The sequence below is a fragment of the Paroedura picta genome, chromosome 2 (assembly GCF_049243985.1).
Source record: "Paroedura picta isolate Pp20150507F chromosome 2, Ppicta_v3.0, whole genome shotgun sequence".
Classification (NCBI taxonomy): domain Eukaryota; kingdom Metazoa; phylum Chordata; class Lepidosauria; order Squamata; family Gekkonidae; genus Paroedura; species Paroedura picta.
Genome location: NC_135370.1, coordinates 168126706 through 168140168, shown reverse-complemented (window position 1 = coordinate 168140168; position 13463 = coordinate 168126706). Strand labels below are relative to the sequence as shown.

General features: G+C 43.8%; 1 protein-coding gene across 5 annotated transcripts in view; it reads right to left on the bottom strand.

Annotated features, from left to right (window-relative positions):
- Positions 1-13463, bottom strand: part of TRAF3 (TNF receptor associated factor 3) — a 119852-nt gene that overhangs the window by 39150 nt on the left and 67239 nt on the right. For all 5 annotated transcript variants that reach the window (XM_077323745.1, XM_077323740.1, XM_077323744.1 and 2 more), the window contains 2 exons: positions 5925-6183; positions 1368-1419 (listed from right to left, as the gene is read on the bottom strand). In XM_077323745.1, coding sequence (XP_077179860.1) covers positions 1368-1419; positions 5925-6166 — 294 coding nt within the window. In that variant the 5' untranslated portion in view covers positions 6167-6183. The remainder of the gene's footprint in view (positions 1-1367; positions 1420-5924; positions 6184-13463) is intronic.

Below are 13463 nucleotides of genomic sequence, written 5' to 3'. Positions count from 1 at the left end.
TGATTGGGTGAGCTGGCCAAGGATGGATGGCTGGCACCTAGGCTCGGAAACCTCTGGACTAACTGAGGGAAGCAATGATTTTATTCTGCATTTATGTATTTTATGCTGTTATATATATATATATATATATATATATATATATATATATATATATATATATATATATATATATATACATACTAGGTTTAAGGCTGTGCGTGCCTTCCGATTGGCCCCTTGGCCCCAGACTGACAAGAGGAGGGGCCAATCGAAGGTGCTTCGCACCTTCCGATTGGCCCCTCCACTTGTCAGTCCGGGGCCAAGGGGCGAATCTGGGGTTCCAATCCTGGACTCGGCCCACCCCAACACCCCTTACTGTTTTATTTATACCGCTCCTCGAGCGGTTTACAGATTATATAATATTATTATATGCACACCACTTTTGATATGTATTCTGGAATCCATTTTTGCTTGTTGGTCTTGGACCATAATAATAAATAAATTTGATTTGATTGGCTGTGCAGATTTTTTTTAAACACGGATTTAGAAGCCATGGTCATAATAGCACAGGGATCTACACTGCATTAAGCTGCGGCAATCATAGAATCATAGAGTTGGAAGGGACCTCCTGGGTCATCTGGTTCAACCCCCTGCACTATGCAGGACACTCCCAACTCATCCACTGTAACCTGTGACCCCCTTGAACTTTCCCAGAATCAGCCTCTCGGTCAGATGGCTCTCCAGCCTCTGTTTCATAATTTCCAAAGATGGAGAACCCACCACCTCCCAAGTAGGCCTGTGCGGCTGGCTGTATCTCCTGTGGTGGTCATTTGGTTGGTGTGCCCACCATATCATGCTTAAATTCCAATTGTACCTGCAGGCTCAAACAACTTGTGCATCCCCGCTGTAGACTGTCTTACATTTTTAAAAAAATCTTTATCATAAGCATTTGAGGAAAGGACACTTGTTTTTAGAAGCATTCTTCATTCATCCCATCCAAAAGGGATAAAATATTTCACAAGAGGTTTTTCCCCCCCAGCAGGCGGGCAGAGAATTTGTATAACCCTTCCTCCCAACCCTATATTTCTACAAGTCGAAGTTCCTTCCACAGCTTTCTGGGTGCAGGCCATTGTTTATTTAAACCCAGGGGCTTCTGGCCACCCTCGAAATGGGTCAATTATATATTATACTCAATAATATATTCAATACTCATGGAAAGCTATTAAGTCCAAGAAAACTGGAGATACATGAATCAATGACATGTGAGATCTAGAATGAAACAGCCTTGCTAAACAGGTATTGAGAATTATTGACAGAGCTTAAACCATGCAGAAATAATTGAGAGAAGGGGGGAAAGAAATAATGTAGGGTGGGGGAAAAATTGTTACCTTCTCTTTCGCTATTATTTCTTGACATGCTGCACATTTTGGACTTAAAGAACTAGAAGAGGGGAGAAAAAGACACCCTTATTTTATGCTCAAGAACTGTTTGCTTAAATGTTACATTTCATCATAACAATTATAAAACAATTATAAATAAATCCAATTATAATTTTTAAAAACATGGCCAGTAAAAGAAGAATAAAAATGAGACAAAGTCCGGGACCGTGGTGGCCTTCAAGAATAACACACACACATACACACACACACACACAAGCAGTTGTGGGTCTTATGTAAGCTGCCACACACTTCTTGTGACAGCAATGAATACAATCCTTTCAATATGTTATATTGCCCATATTCTATCGCTGCAGAAATGCATGAACAACATTTTGGGCGTGTTGGTTCCATGAGAAGAGATGCTTGATAAAGCTCAGTTCCTGTACACACTACTTCAGACAGAATCTACGACACTGAGGGAAAGAACCCTTTAAAACTGTTGTTAGTGATACAGTTCAAGACGACGGTTTGGAGAGGGATGGGACAAGCAGGCACATATTACGGGAACACTGCTCTGCAACAGAGAGAGGTCCTGGCAATGAGAGGTGAACACTGTCACAACACTATTATTGTTGTTGTTGTTATTATTATTATATTATTATTATTTAATTTGTTACCTGCCACTCCCAAGCAGGCTCGTGGCGGGTTACAGATGTCCAGTTAAAAGCCCCCATTAAAAAATCCTTAAAATGGACGCAAAAATACGAAGTACAATAAACAAACAGACCCAACAACATGGCAGGAACCCCCCCCATCCCCTCCCCTCCCCCTACCTCTAGAGGGAAGAGGAAGGAGAGACGCAGTAACCAAAGTTGTAGCTTGATATCAGGGGGCCCCCACTGATCTGGAAACTCCATGCTCAATATTTTACTTGCAGTCACTGGGCCCTTTCACTGTCCTCCGCCTCTTCCCTAGGCTACCCTTCTGCCGGACATGTGCTGTGCTAGGATTACTGCACTGCACCGGGATATTATACCTTCAACGGCATCCTTAATCAGAGAAACTCAGTAACTATGCTACTCTACAAGGCCCCAGCCATACAAGGCTGCTCAAACTGGGAGCACAGGTGAGAAGAAGCCAGGCTTGCATGTCTCCACAGAAGAATGGAGCTTCTTTGTAGAATTATAATCAACACTTTGTGGTTATTGTCCTCAGCCTTTATTGTACCGGCCAGCTCGATCACACTCTCTGGCTACAACAGTAAGCACAATCCTCAACTCTTTTTAACATTGTGGTCCATGCTGATGGCAGAACCCTTCTAAATATCATCTCCATGGGCCATCTTCATATTTGTTATAGCTTCCTCTCATCCTTCCCCCTGCCTTGAGGTGAGCACAAAAGATCGGAACAGTATTAGGACACACACGATCTGAGAGCACATCGGTGTCTCCTCGTTCTTATTGAATGCACTCAAGTATCCTGTTTGCTCTCTTAAAAAACGGTTGCCGCATACTGAGCAGTAATCTTTGCAGAGCTCTCTTCAAAGATTCCCGGATTCGTATCCTCAGACGACCCGGAGTGTTAAAAAAGCTCTCCGGCACAATCGTCACAGGCTAACGAATTGAAGGGAAAGGAACCGCTTTTTAGTCTTCTTTTCTAACCACGATTCCAAACTCATTGCAGATTATTTTCCATTCATTTGCCCCTTTGAAAACTCAGAATGAGTGTCAGCGGAATTGAGTCCAATTCACAAAAATTTTCCGGAAGCAACGGTTGAGGAAGTGGGAGAGGGAGGGGAAAAGGAGCCTTAGAACGGAATTCTGCAGGCATCAATGGATCTTTTAGCCCAGGGGTAGTCAACCTGTGGTCCTCCAGATGTTCATGGACTACAATTCCCATGAGCCCCTGCCAGCATTTGCTTGAACATCTGGAGGACCACAGGATGACTACCTCTGTTTTAGCCCTCCATCCCCGAAGCCCACCCAACAACCCTTTCCTCTTCGGGAAGCTGAAATCAATATTTGAACCCATGAAGCTGCCATATATAGAATCAGACCTGAAGTCCACGGAGGGCAGTATTGCCTACTCTTACCGGAAGCTGCTCTCCAGGTTCTCAGACCGAAGTCTTTCATGTCACTTACTAACTATTGCTTTTAAACGGAGATTACGGGGATTGAGTCTGGGACCTTCTGCATGCCAAGCATAGGCTCTACCACTGGGCCAGGGCACCTCCATGGGGGGCTCTATATCCTAAGCATTTGGTGGTTATCACAACAGGTAACCAAACTCTTTACTGAAGCAGCAGATGACGACGCAGCACACTGGAACATATCGCCCCTCCTAGAGGGCTTTATTGACATGGGGGACATTTTTCCCTCTCCTATTTTAGCTCCTATTTAAAAAGTTTTATTATCATTGTGTCTCTCTTTGATCATCTCTTGACCTTACAGGTGGCAGCTTCCCTCTTTTTGATCAATATAATAGAGGGCTCAGATTAAATTTATTAGACATTTTTTCCCTTGAGAACTAAAAAAACCTTATCGGTAGGAATCAATTTAACTGGTTTCCAATGTCTGTATAATTAGTGTGTTGGAGTAAGAAAGACAAGGGAGACTGGAACTTGGTTAAAGAAATTTGAGACAGTCGAAGAAGGTGAAGGAGGAAGAAGAATTGCTGTTTTTTAAACCCCACTTTTCACTACCCAAAGGAAACCCAAAGCCACTTACAAACCCCTTTCCCTTCCTATCCCCAAACAGACACCGTGTGAGGTAGATGGGGCTGAGAGAGCTCGGAGAGAATTGTTCTGCCAGAAGAGCCCTAAGAGAACTGTAACTAGCTCAAGGTCACCTAGCAGGCTGCACGTGGAGTGGGGAATCAAAGCTGCTTCTCCAGCTTAGAGGCTGCTGCTCCTAACTGCTACACCACCTGACAACAATATTTCAGATTTTAATTTCAGAAGCTCAGAGTCACTGAGGCCGTTTATGCACTGGGAACTTCACTGCCCCAGCTCCCATGCAGGAGCACAAAAAGGGGCGGATGAGGTGCACCAGGCCAAATGTTCCCCCATGTGGGTGCAGGAGGAGGTGGGGCAACCTGCCATGACTAAAACTCCAGCCTGCAGCCCAGCATGAAACCTCCAGTGCATAAACAGTCTGAATGTCTTCAGCTGAGCGCAATCCTCACTTCCCCTCTTCTCTCTTACACCCGTGTGACAGAGCATCACTAGTGCCTTGCAAGCAGGAAAATGTCAAGGGCCTGATCACTCAGGATTATTTCCGAATTGTCATAATTTACACTCAAGTGTCATCAGCGTCAGTTTATCAAGAGATACTGTTTAAAAATAAACCTGATCCCTAATAAGCTCTTTCAGCCTCGGAAGAATGGCTGAAAAAAATCTGGGGCGTTACGGATTAGAAATAAAAGGGGCATAATATAGGTTTAGAAATTTATTTATTTATATTTATTTGTTTGTTTATAATTGGATTCGTATGACCGCCACTCCCAAAGCTGGCTCACGGCGGTTTATAATTTTGGTATACAAACCATACAATAAGAATAAAGGTATCCCCTGTGCAAGCACTGGGTCATGTCTGACCCTTGGGGTGATGCCCTCTAGCGTTTTCATGGCAGACTCAATGCGGGGTGGTTTGCCAGTGCCTTCCCCAGTCATTACCGTTTACCCCCCAGCAAGCTGGGTACTCATTTTACCGACCTCGGAAGGATGGAAGGCTGAGTCAACCTTGAGCCGGCTGCTGGGATTGAACTCCCAGCCTCATGGGCAGAGCTTTCAGACAACATTTCTGCTGCCTTACCACTCTGTGCCACAAGAGGCTCTACAATAAGAATAACCCCCCATTAAACCTGTTAAAAACATTCTAACACTCAACCCAAACTATGGTTGGGTTTAATTTATAACCCACAATTTAATTTATAACCCACATAGACCCAGTAGGTGAACCAAAGATGGCCGATGGAAATTGGGATGTTGTCACTGGGGACCTCCCGAGTCAGGCCAATCTAAAACTGGCCCGGACCTTAAGGGGAGAGGGAAACCCGATCTTAATCCCTGGGACTGCTCCACGTGCAGTGTGGAGACATTTTCTCCTTCTCCCACGGTGACCCATGAGGCAAATGGGCAACAGATCCAAGAAAGACCCAAGAAAATACTTCTTTACTCAGAATTCCTTAAGCGCAGGAGCCCTGCTCATCAGTGAGGGGCAGTATACAAACTGAATGGATAAAAACAAGTATATAAATTTTGCTACACATGGTGCTGAAACTCGTTAAGTAGTTAAGGCAAGTTAACCTAAGAGGGTAGTCATTAATTGTACAAAGCGGTCTCTGTTCATTAATTACTGGAACAGAATTAAACCTGAAGAACAAAGCTTGTGATTATTAATAGTACATGACAAAATGTTTTGGAGGAAATATTTCATTATATATTTTATTTGCTATTTAATTAGAAGGTTAAAATGGAGCTTGTGAAGAAGAAGGTGATACCATATAAATACGAACTTCAGAATTTTCAGTCCTGTTGGAGTGACTCAGTACCACAAAAGCACCAACCTTAACACAGCGATCATACATGTTTCACAATATCGATGCCCACATTCTGTCTGTCTTGGATTGCAAAGTATGAGATGGCACTTTTCACATTTGTATTTGTCCTCCACGGCATTCACAAACTTTTCTTTGTAACCACCTTGCTCCGGTACATAAATGGATGTTACAGGGCTGCGTTCAGGGTTGGCCTTTTGTTGAACCGTATCCACTGAAACTGGGGGATCAGATTTCTTGGTACTGTCCATGTTGCGACGGATTGATTCTACAAAGAAAAGACACACACAAGAAATAGCTAATTAACTAATCCATGTGGGTAGAGGCCCAGCCTTGCACATGCACAACACATAAGAAAACACACTTGAACATCATGCTCATACTTGCCAGCAGCCCACTATATACACTAGGCTTTCTCAACCCTGGGATTTCTTTTCAGCCCTGGAAAGGTTTCCTGAATTGGTGGAAGTTAATTTACATATTTTTAAAAACGTGTTAGCAATTATTTATTTATTTATTTATTATTAATTACACTTATAGTCCGCCTTCCTCCTTGGTGGGTCTCAAGGCGGATTACAAAAAATCCATAAAATACCCAATCCTTGGGGGTTATGACCATATATGGTCAGGTCGACTCATTTCCCCTCAATGGCCCATGATGGTCCTGGAAGGGGCAGGAAGGGGAGGGGACCCAACCCTCCCTTTCTATTCTGCATGATCATACCACTTCTGGGGCTTCTCGAAGCCTGAAGAATGTTTAAGGGGTATCTTGATGGTAAAAAAGTTGAAAAAGGCTGATATACATGTTCATGAACCCAATATGTTAATACTGAATGGCATCCTCATGAGTCCTCAACATGGTGCTTGTGGATGCCACATAACCCCTCAACATCTTTCTTGGCATATCACGTTTTTAAAAAGTAATTGGCAATTTTTCAAAAATATCTCATATTACTATCAAAATTTGGCCGGAATCCCTCTTTTACTAGATGTATCACATCAGCCACATTATCATGAGATGTTACATCTCATGTAAGAGAGCGAGTTTTATTTGCTTTGAAAAGAAATTTGGGCAGAGCCATCTATGGCTAATAGGTGTGATGGCTAAATGGCAATTCACATTCAGAGACAGTATCTGTTTGTATATGAGCGCTGGGGAGTAACAATGGGAGGGAGTCTTTGGCCTCTGAGCTGCACGCTGGCCTTCAGGAGTGTTTGGCTGGCCAATTGGTGAACCACAATGCTAATGCAGATAGATCTTTCTTCTAGCTCAGGCCAATTCCGCACTGCGGCAGCCACCGGCAGTGCATAGCTGCATGCTCGGCAGCTTTATGTGTCCCCATGGGGGACACATTTCAGTGGGGCACCTGATCCCCTGCTGAAATGTGTCTCCCAAGCGATGCAGCCGCAGTGGAGTAGTTCCACTATGCAGGGTGGAGAGTTTTATTTATTTTGCAGGACAGTGGGATTGCATGGGGACCGTCCTGCAATATCCCACCTTCCTGCAGAATAAACAAACAAAAAAGTCTCTGGTCCTCCCCGCGGCAGCTCTTCCCATCCACATGGGCCTGCCACGGGACAGACCCTGTTCATTCCCACAGCGGGCAAAGTGAACATGGATTTTACTCTGTTCCCTTAGCCTGGGGTAAATGAGGGTCCAATCCACTGCAGGCCCTGGAGGGGGCGGGAATGGCGGTGACATCATGTGGACACGAGGATTAGCACTGCGTCCATACTGACGCTACCCCCACCTTTTCCGTGAAACAGACTGGGGCATTTTTTTGCCCCCTCCCAGACTCCGTAGGGTGGGGAGGAGCTGGGCCTGGAAGAAATCCACACTATTAATGCAGCTCACAGTCTTTGAGCCAATAACTTTTCTTTTTAGAGTGAAAATTTACCTCTGAGTGGGGAAGGGTATATATCATACTATATTTTAAGGGTTTTCTTTGCTATTGTAAGAATTCAGCAAAATCCTCAATTCATACGTCAATTTCCCACACTTTACTGAGTAATTCACTGATATTCTGAGTGATTTACTTAATAGACCCTACCATTAGTTCATCCAAGAAACCTTCATCAAAGCGCTTAAGCAGGACAATAGAAAAAAATGAAACTAGATTTTGGTCAGATCCAGATATATGCACATTGCTTATTCTTGCATGCACAAACCTTTGAATCATAGAGTTGGAAGGGACTTCCAGGGTTATCTACTCCAACCTACTGCACAATGCAGGAATTCACAACTACCTGTCCACCCACAGTGACCCCAATTTTATGCCCAACTGATCCTTCCACCAAAAATCTCCAGAATCCAGCCTGGCCTAGAGGAAATTCACCTACCATCCCATAGCAGCAATTAGCAATTCCCTGGGTAAATCCAAATATATCTGACATGTGAAGGACAGACAGTACTAGAGGAAAAAATGTGGGCGTGAAACAACATTTAACATTCATGTAATTTAAGTTTACTGTAAAATCCTTCAGATATCCCATATATCTGAAGGACTTTATTTCACTAGATAGATAGATCCACTCAATAACTCAAATCAGCCTAGTGTCCTTTTCTGGTAGTACATTTGGACTCAATAAGATATATGGCCTTCTTGGTAGCAGCTCCCACCCTGTGGTATGGCCTAAACAGAGAAGGTGGAAAGGGTGTCTTCTCTACAGCACACTTTCAAAAGCTGTGTAAGGCTATTTTGTTCCATCATCCTTCTGCATGATGTTACATTGCTGGTGACTTCCACTGTGGCTAAGGGCTGTTATTGGGCATACAATATATTCATTGACATTCTTCTGCCATTTAATGATTGTTGGATTTAAAATATGCTCCTTTGAGAGCTGATTATTCAGATTTGTATTCTTCATCAGATTTTATTCTGAAGTAGAAGAATTGGTTCTTATATGCCACTTTGCTCTACCCAATGGAGTCTCAAAGTGGCTTACAATCTCCTTCCCTTTCCTCTCCCCACAACAGACACCCTGTGAGGGAGGTGAGGCTGAGAGAGCCTTGATATTCCTGCTCAGTCAGAGCAGCTTTATCAGTGCTGTGGCGATCCCATAGTCACCCAGCTGGCTGCATGTGGGGGATCAGAGAATTAGAAGTCTGCACTACACCAAGCTGGCTACAGTGATTTCTTGGTATTGTATCACTTTAATATTGCATTATTATTAGCCTTCCGGGAGGATGGTATATAAATATAATAAATAAATAAATTATAGTTGGAAACCACTTTGTGTGCAGCAGTATCAGGGTATAACTTTAAAAAAACCACCCTCACATTTTAACACAGAAGTCCAACGCTTATAGCACCAGATTTTCAGTGGTACAATTCCACAACCTAATGGGTGTCTATCCCTGATTTATGCCCATTTGAGATTAATCAGGTAAATTCTTGAGGAAGGGGGTAAAATATGTCTAAGAAGAAGCACTGTAATTTACACTGCAAATGGTTAAAACCAAAGGGGAGGGGGAGCACACATTCTTTTAATTGTGCTTTTCACTATTACCTTTTGTAGGAAAGAGCGATGGTGATTAAACAAAGCTACATTATAATTTGTCCTCTGGCCTGTTGTATCCCATGGAGCGAGATATCAGCAGACATAATTTTCCACCTATGACCCAGAAAAAGTGAGCAGAGCAGCAATTTCTTTACAAGGGGAAAGATCCTACCAAAAGCAAGAGTTTCCATGAGCGCTGGAAAAATATACACATGTATTTATCACAGTTGAGCACCATCTAGCATTTCCTTGGGCTGCTGCCGTCCCTAACTCCTTTCTAAACCTGCCCTGTTGGAGAGATGGAAAAGAATGGTGACTCCTAACTGGTTGGCAACTCCTAACAAAATCTGTAGAAGAGATTGGTAAATCTAAAGGTAAAGGTAAAGGTATCCCCTGTGCAAGCACCGAGTCATGTCTGACCCTTGGGGTGACGCCCTCCAGCGTTTTCATGGCAGACTCAATACGGGGTGGTTTGCCAGTGCCTTCCCCAGTCATGACCGTTTACCCCCCAGCAAGCTGGGTACTCATTTTACCAACCTCGGAAGGATGGAAGGCTGAGTCAACCTTGAGCCGGCTGCTGGGATTGAACTTCCAGCCTTATGGGCAAAGCTTTCAGACGGCTGCCTTACCACTCTGCGCCACAAGAGGCTCTAGATTGGTAAATCTACTTGTATACAGAATAGAACAGGTCAACAAAGGACAGTAGTAAAGCTTTCAAGACTCTAATGTTGCGGTTAACAAGTGGTTAAGTTTATAGGTCAGTGATGGGTCTTTTTATTTTTCCTTTATTTCCTTCCATCCACAGTTGCTTTCCATTCTGCCACTCCGTTCTGCCATGTCAAGTTTCTTCAGCTGCCCAGAAAACACAGTTTTTGATTTGGCACAAACAACGAGTTTATTCTAAAGCAAGAAAGTGAACCCGACATATACTCTTTATGAACTGAGGCAGATTGTGAGTGGGTGGGCAGGAAGGGACGTGCCAGTGTTTGTCTCTTGTGGCCCTTCCTTGCATGCCCAGGGAATTGCTGATCGCCACTGCGGGATGGTAGGTGAATTTCCTCCAGGCCAGGCTGGATTCTGGAGAGTTTTGGTGGGAGGGGGGATCATTAGGGCATGAAATTGAGGTCACTATGGGTAGGCAGGTAGTTCCAAGTTTCTGCATTGTGCAGGGGGTTGGACTAGACGGAAGTTAAATTATTAAAGCAATTTAATAAAGATAAGTGTAAATTCTGCATTTGGGTCAGAAAAAATGAAAAGCATGCTTACTGGATGGGGGTTACGCTTCCAGGTAGCACTGTGTGTGAACAAGACCTTGGGGTACTTGTGGATTGTAAGCTAAACATGAGCAGGCAGTATGATGCAGTGGTAAAAACGGCAAATGCCATTTTGAGCTGTATCATCAGGGGCATCACATCAAAATCACAAGATATCATAGTCCCATTGTATACGGCACTGGTCAGACCACACCTGGAGTACTGTGTGCAGTTCTGGAGGACTAACTTCAAGAAGGACGTAGATAGAATCATAGAATCATAGAGTTGGAAGGGGCCATACAGGCCATCTAGTTCAACTCCCTGCTCAACGCAGGATCAGCCCAAAGCATCCTAAAGCATCCAAGAAAAGTGTGTATCCAACCTTTGCTTGAAGACTACTAGTGAGGGGGAGATAAAATTGAAAGGGTACAGAGGAGAGCGACGAGGACCAAGCCCTATGAAGATAGCTTGAGGAACTTGGGAATGTTCAGCCTGGAGAAAAGGAGGTTGAGAGGGGACATGATAGCCCTCTTTAAGAATTTGAAAGGTTGTCACTTAGAGGAGGGCAGGATGCTGTTTCCGTTGGCTGCAGAGGAAAGGACGTGCAGTAATGGGTTTAAACTACAAGTACAACGATATAGGCTAGATATCAGGAAAAAAATTTTCACAGTCACAGTAGTTCAGCAGTGGAATAGGCTGCCTAAGGAAGTGGTGAGCTCCCCCTCACTGGCAGTCTTCAAGCAAAGGTTGGATACACACTTTTCTTGGATGTTTTAGGCTGATCCTGCATTGAGCAGGGGGTTGGACTAGATGGCCTGTATGGCCCCTTCCAACTCTATGATTCTGTGATTCTGCAGGAAGGTGGGATTTTGCAGGACAGTCCCCATGCAATCCCACTGTCCTGCAAAATAAAAAAAAACTCTCCACCCTGTATAGTGGAACCTCTCCACTGCAGCTGCATCCCTTGGGAGATACATTTCAGCAGGGGATCAGGTGCCCCACTGAAATGTGTCCCCCATGGGGACACATAAAGCTGTCGAGCATGCAGCTATGCACTGCCGGTGGCTGCCAACTCTATGATTCTGTCATTCTGTGAAGTCCCTTCCAACTCTATGATTCTATGATACTTTGTCAGAACTGGGATTCAGGGGGTTGAACACAGCATATAATCCTTCCTCTCCCACCCATGAGAATCCAAATAATGCAGGAAGGTTCAAATGTAAAAGGTTGATGACCCTGGAGATCCCTTCCAACTCTATGATTCTGTGACACTGCTTGTTGGGAGATGGTTCCCACCTTGTAACCACCATTACCACAAAATGGGTAAGCTGCAAGCCTCAAATCAGAGATGGAACTAAAGGTCCCTGGAGGGCCCTTCCCACTCAAGATTCTGATTCTAAAAGCATATTCCATACAGCACCCTCCTTGGCCCTTAACGCAGATCTTGCAGTGTGGGACCTATGAAAATCAGTTTGCTATACCCAGTCCAGCATTTTTTATTTATGTGGCTTCTTGCAAGTTACTTTAGGCCCCTCCACAGGCTAAAATGTTCAAACAACCAAAACATAAGATTTGACATGGCTGTATTAGCTCTATTTTATATCCTGTTTTATATAATTAAGCAGCTATTAGTTATGACACTTGTGTTCAAGTACTCCTTCCATCATCATCATCATCATCATCACTGGTATTGGTGTTGGTATTGGTATTGGTATTATTATTAAGATTCATACAACTGATCAACTGGTTGGCAACCCTAGAAAACAAGTTGTTTTATGATCTATAATTATCCCACCTTTCCTACAAGTTACCATATATGTTCTGCCTCCCACATTTTGCCTCATAACTGTGTGAGGTAAATTATGTTGAGAAACATGACTGCAGAGTAGGGATTTGAACTAGAGCATCTCTTCTCCTAACCCAACAATAACCACTAAATTACAAATTCAAACGGCATCTGGCACTGCTGAAGATGGAATCATATCTTTTTCTGTACAGGAGAGGAAAGCTAGAATGCAGAATTGCAGCCTTCCAATGATATCTTTCATTTCTAAAATATGGGGGGGAAAGACAGAACTCCATGTCATGCCTGGTTTGGATCGAGAAGAGGTTGGGAAGGTCAGCGGTCGATTTAGGGACTCATTACAGGAGGCTGCTGAAAAGTTACCTGAGAAAATGAGATCACCAAGAGAAATAAACTTGGACTTAACACTTGAATGCAGTATAAATTGGGAAAGAGAAGGTTACAACAGGAGGTGATAAAGAAATGGTTTGCAATTTAAAGAGAGTGAGAAGAGAACAAAATGTCAGAGCCTGACATAAAGCAAGTATTCATTATGTAATAGACAAAAAAGCATTCAAGAGAAGAAACAGAACCAAAGTGTAAGGACAAAATAACCCTCCTTTCCAACTGGCTCTATTTTGACATCCAGAAGTGAGCAGGCTTCATTCACCAGAGAAAGTGGCAAAATACTTTCGAATCACAGAGGCAAAGAACTAAGTTCAGACAGAACACCACAGAAGGGCTTCTCTTTCTTCAACAACTCTGCTGGCTACCAGTCGCATTCCAGGTCAGACGTAAGGTTCTGGTAATAACCTTTAAGGCCATACATGGTCTGGGCCCAGTGTACCTGAAGGACCGCCTTTCTGCCTATACCCCCCAAAGCTTAACGTTCTGTTACCTCCAACTGCCTAGCGATCCCTGGCCCCAAGGAAGCTCGCCTGACCTCAACCAGGGCCAGCACTTTCTCCGTCCTGGCCCCCACCTGATGGAACAAGTTCCCAGAGGAGATCA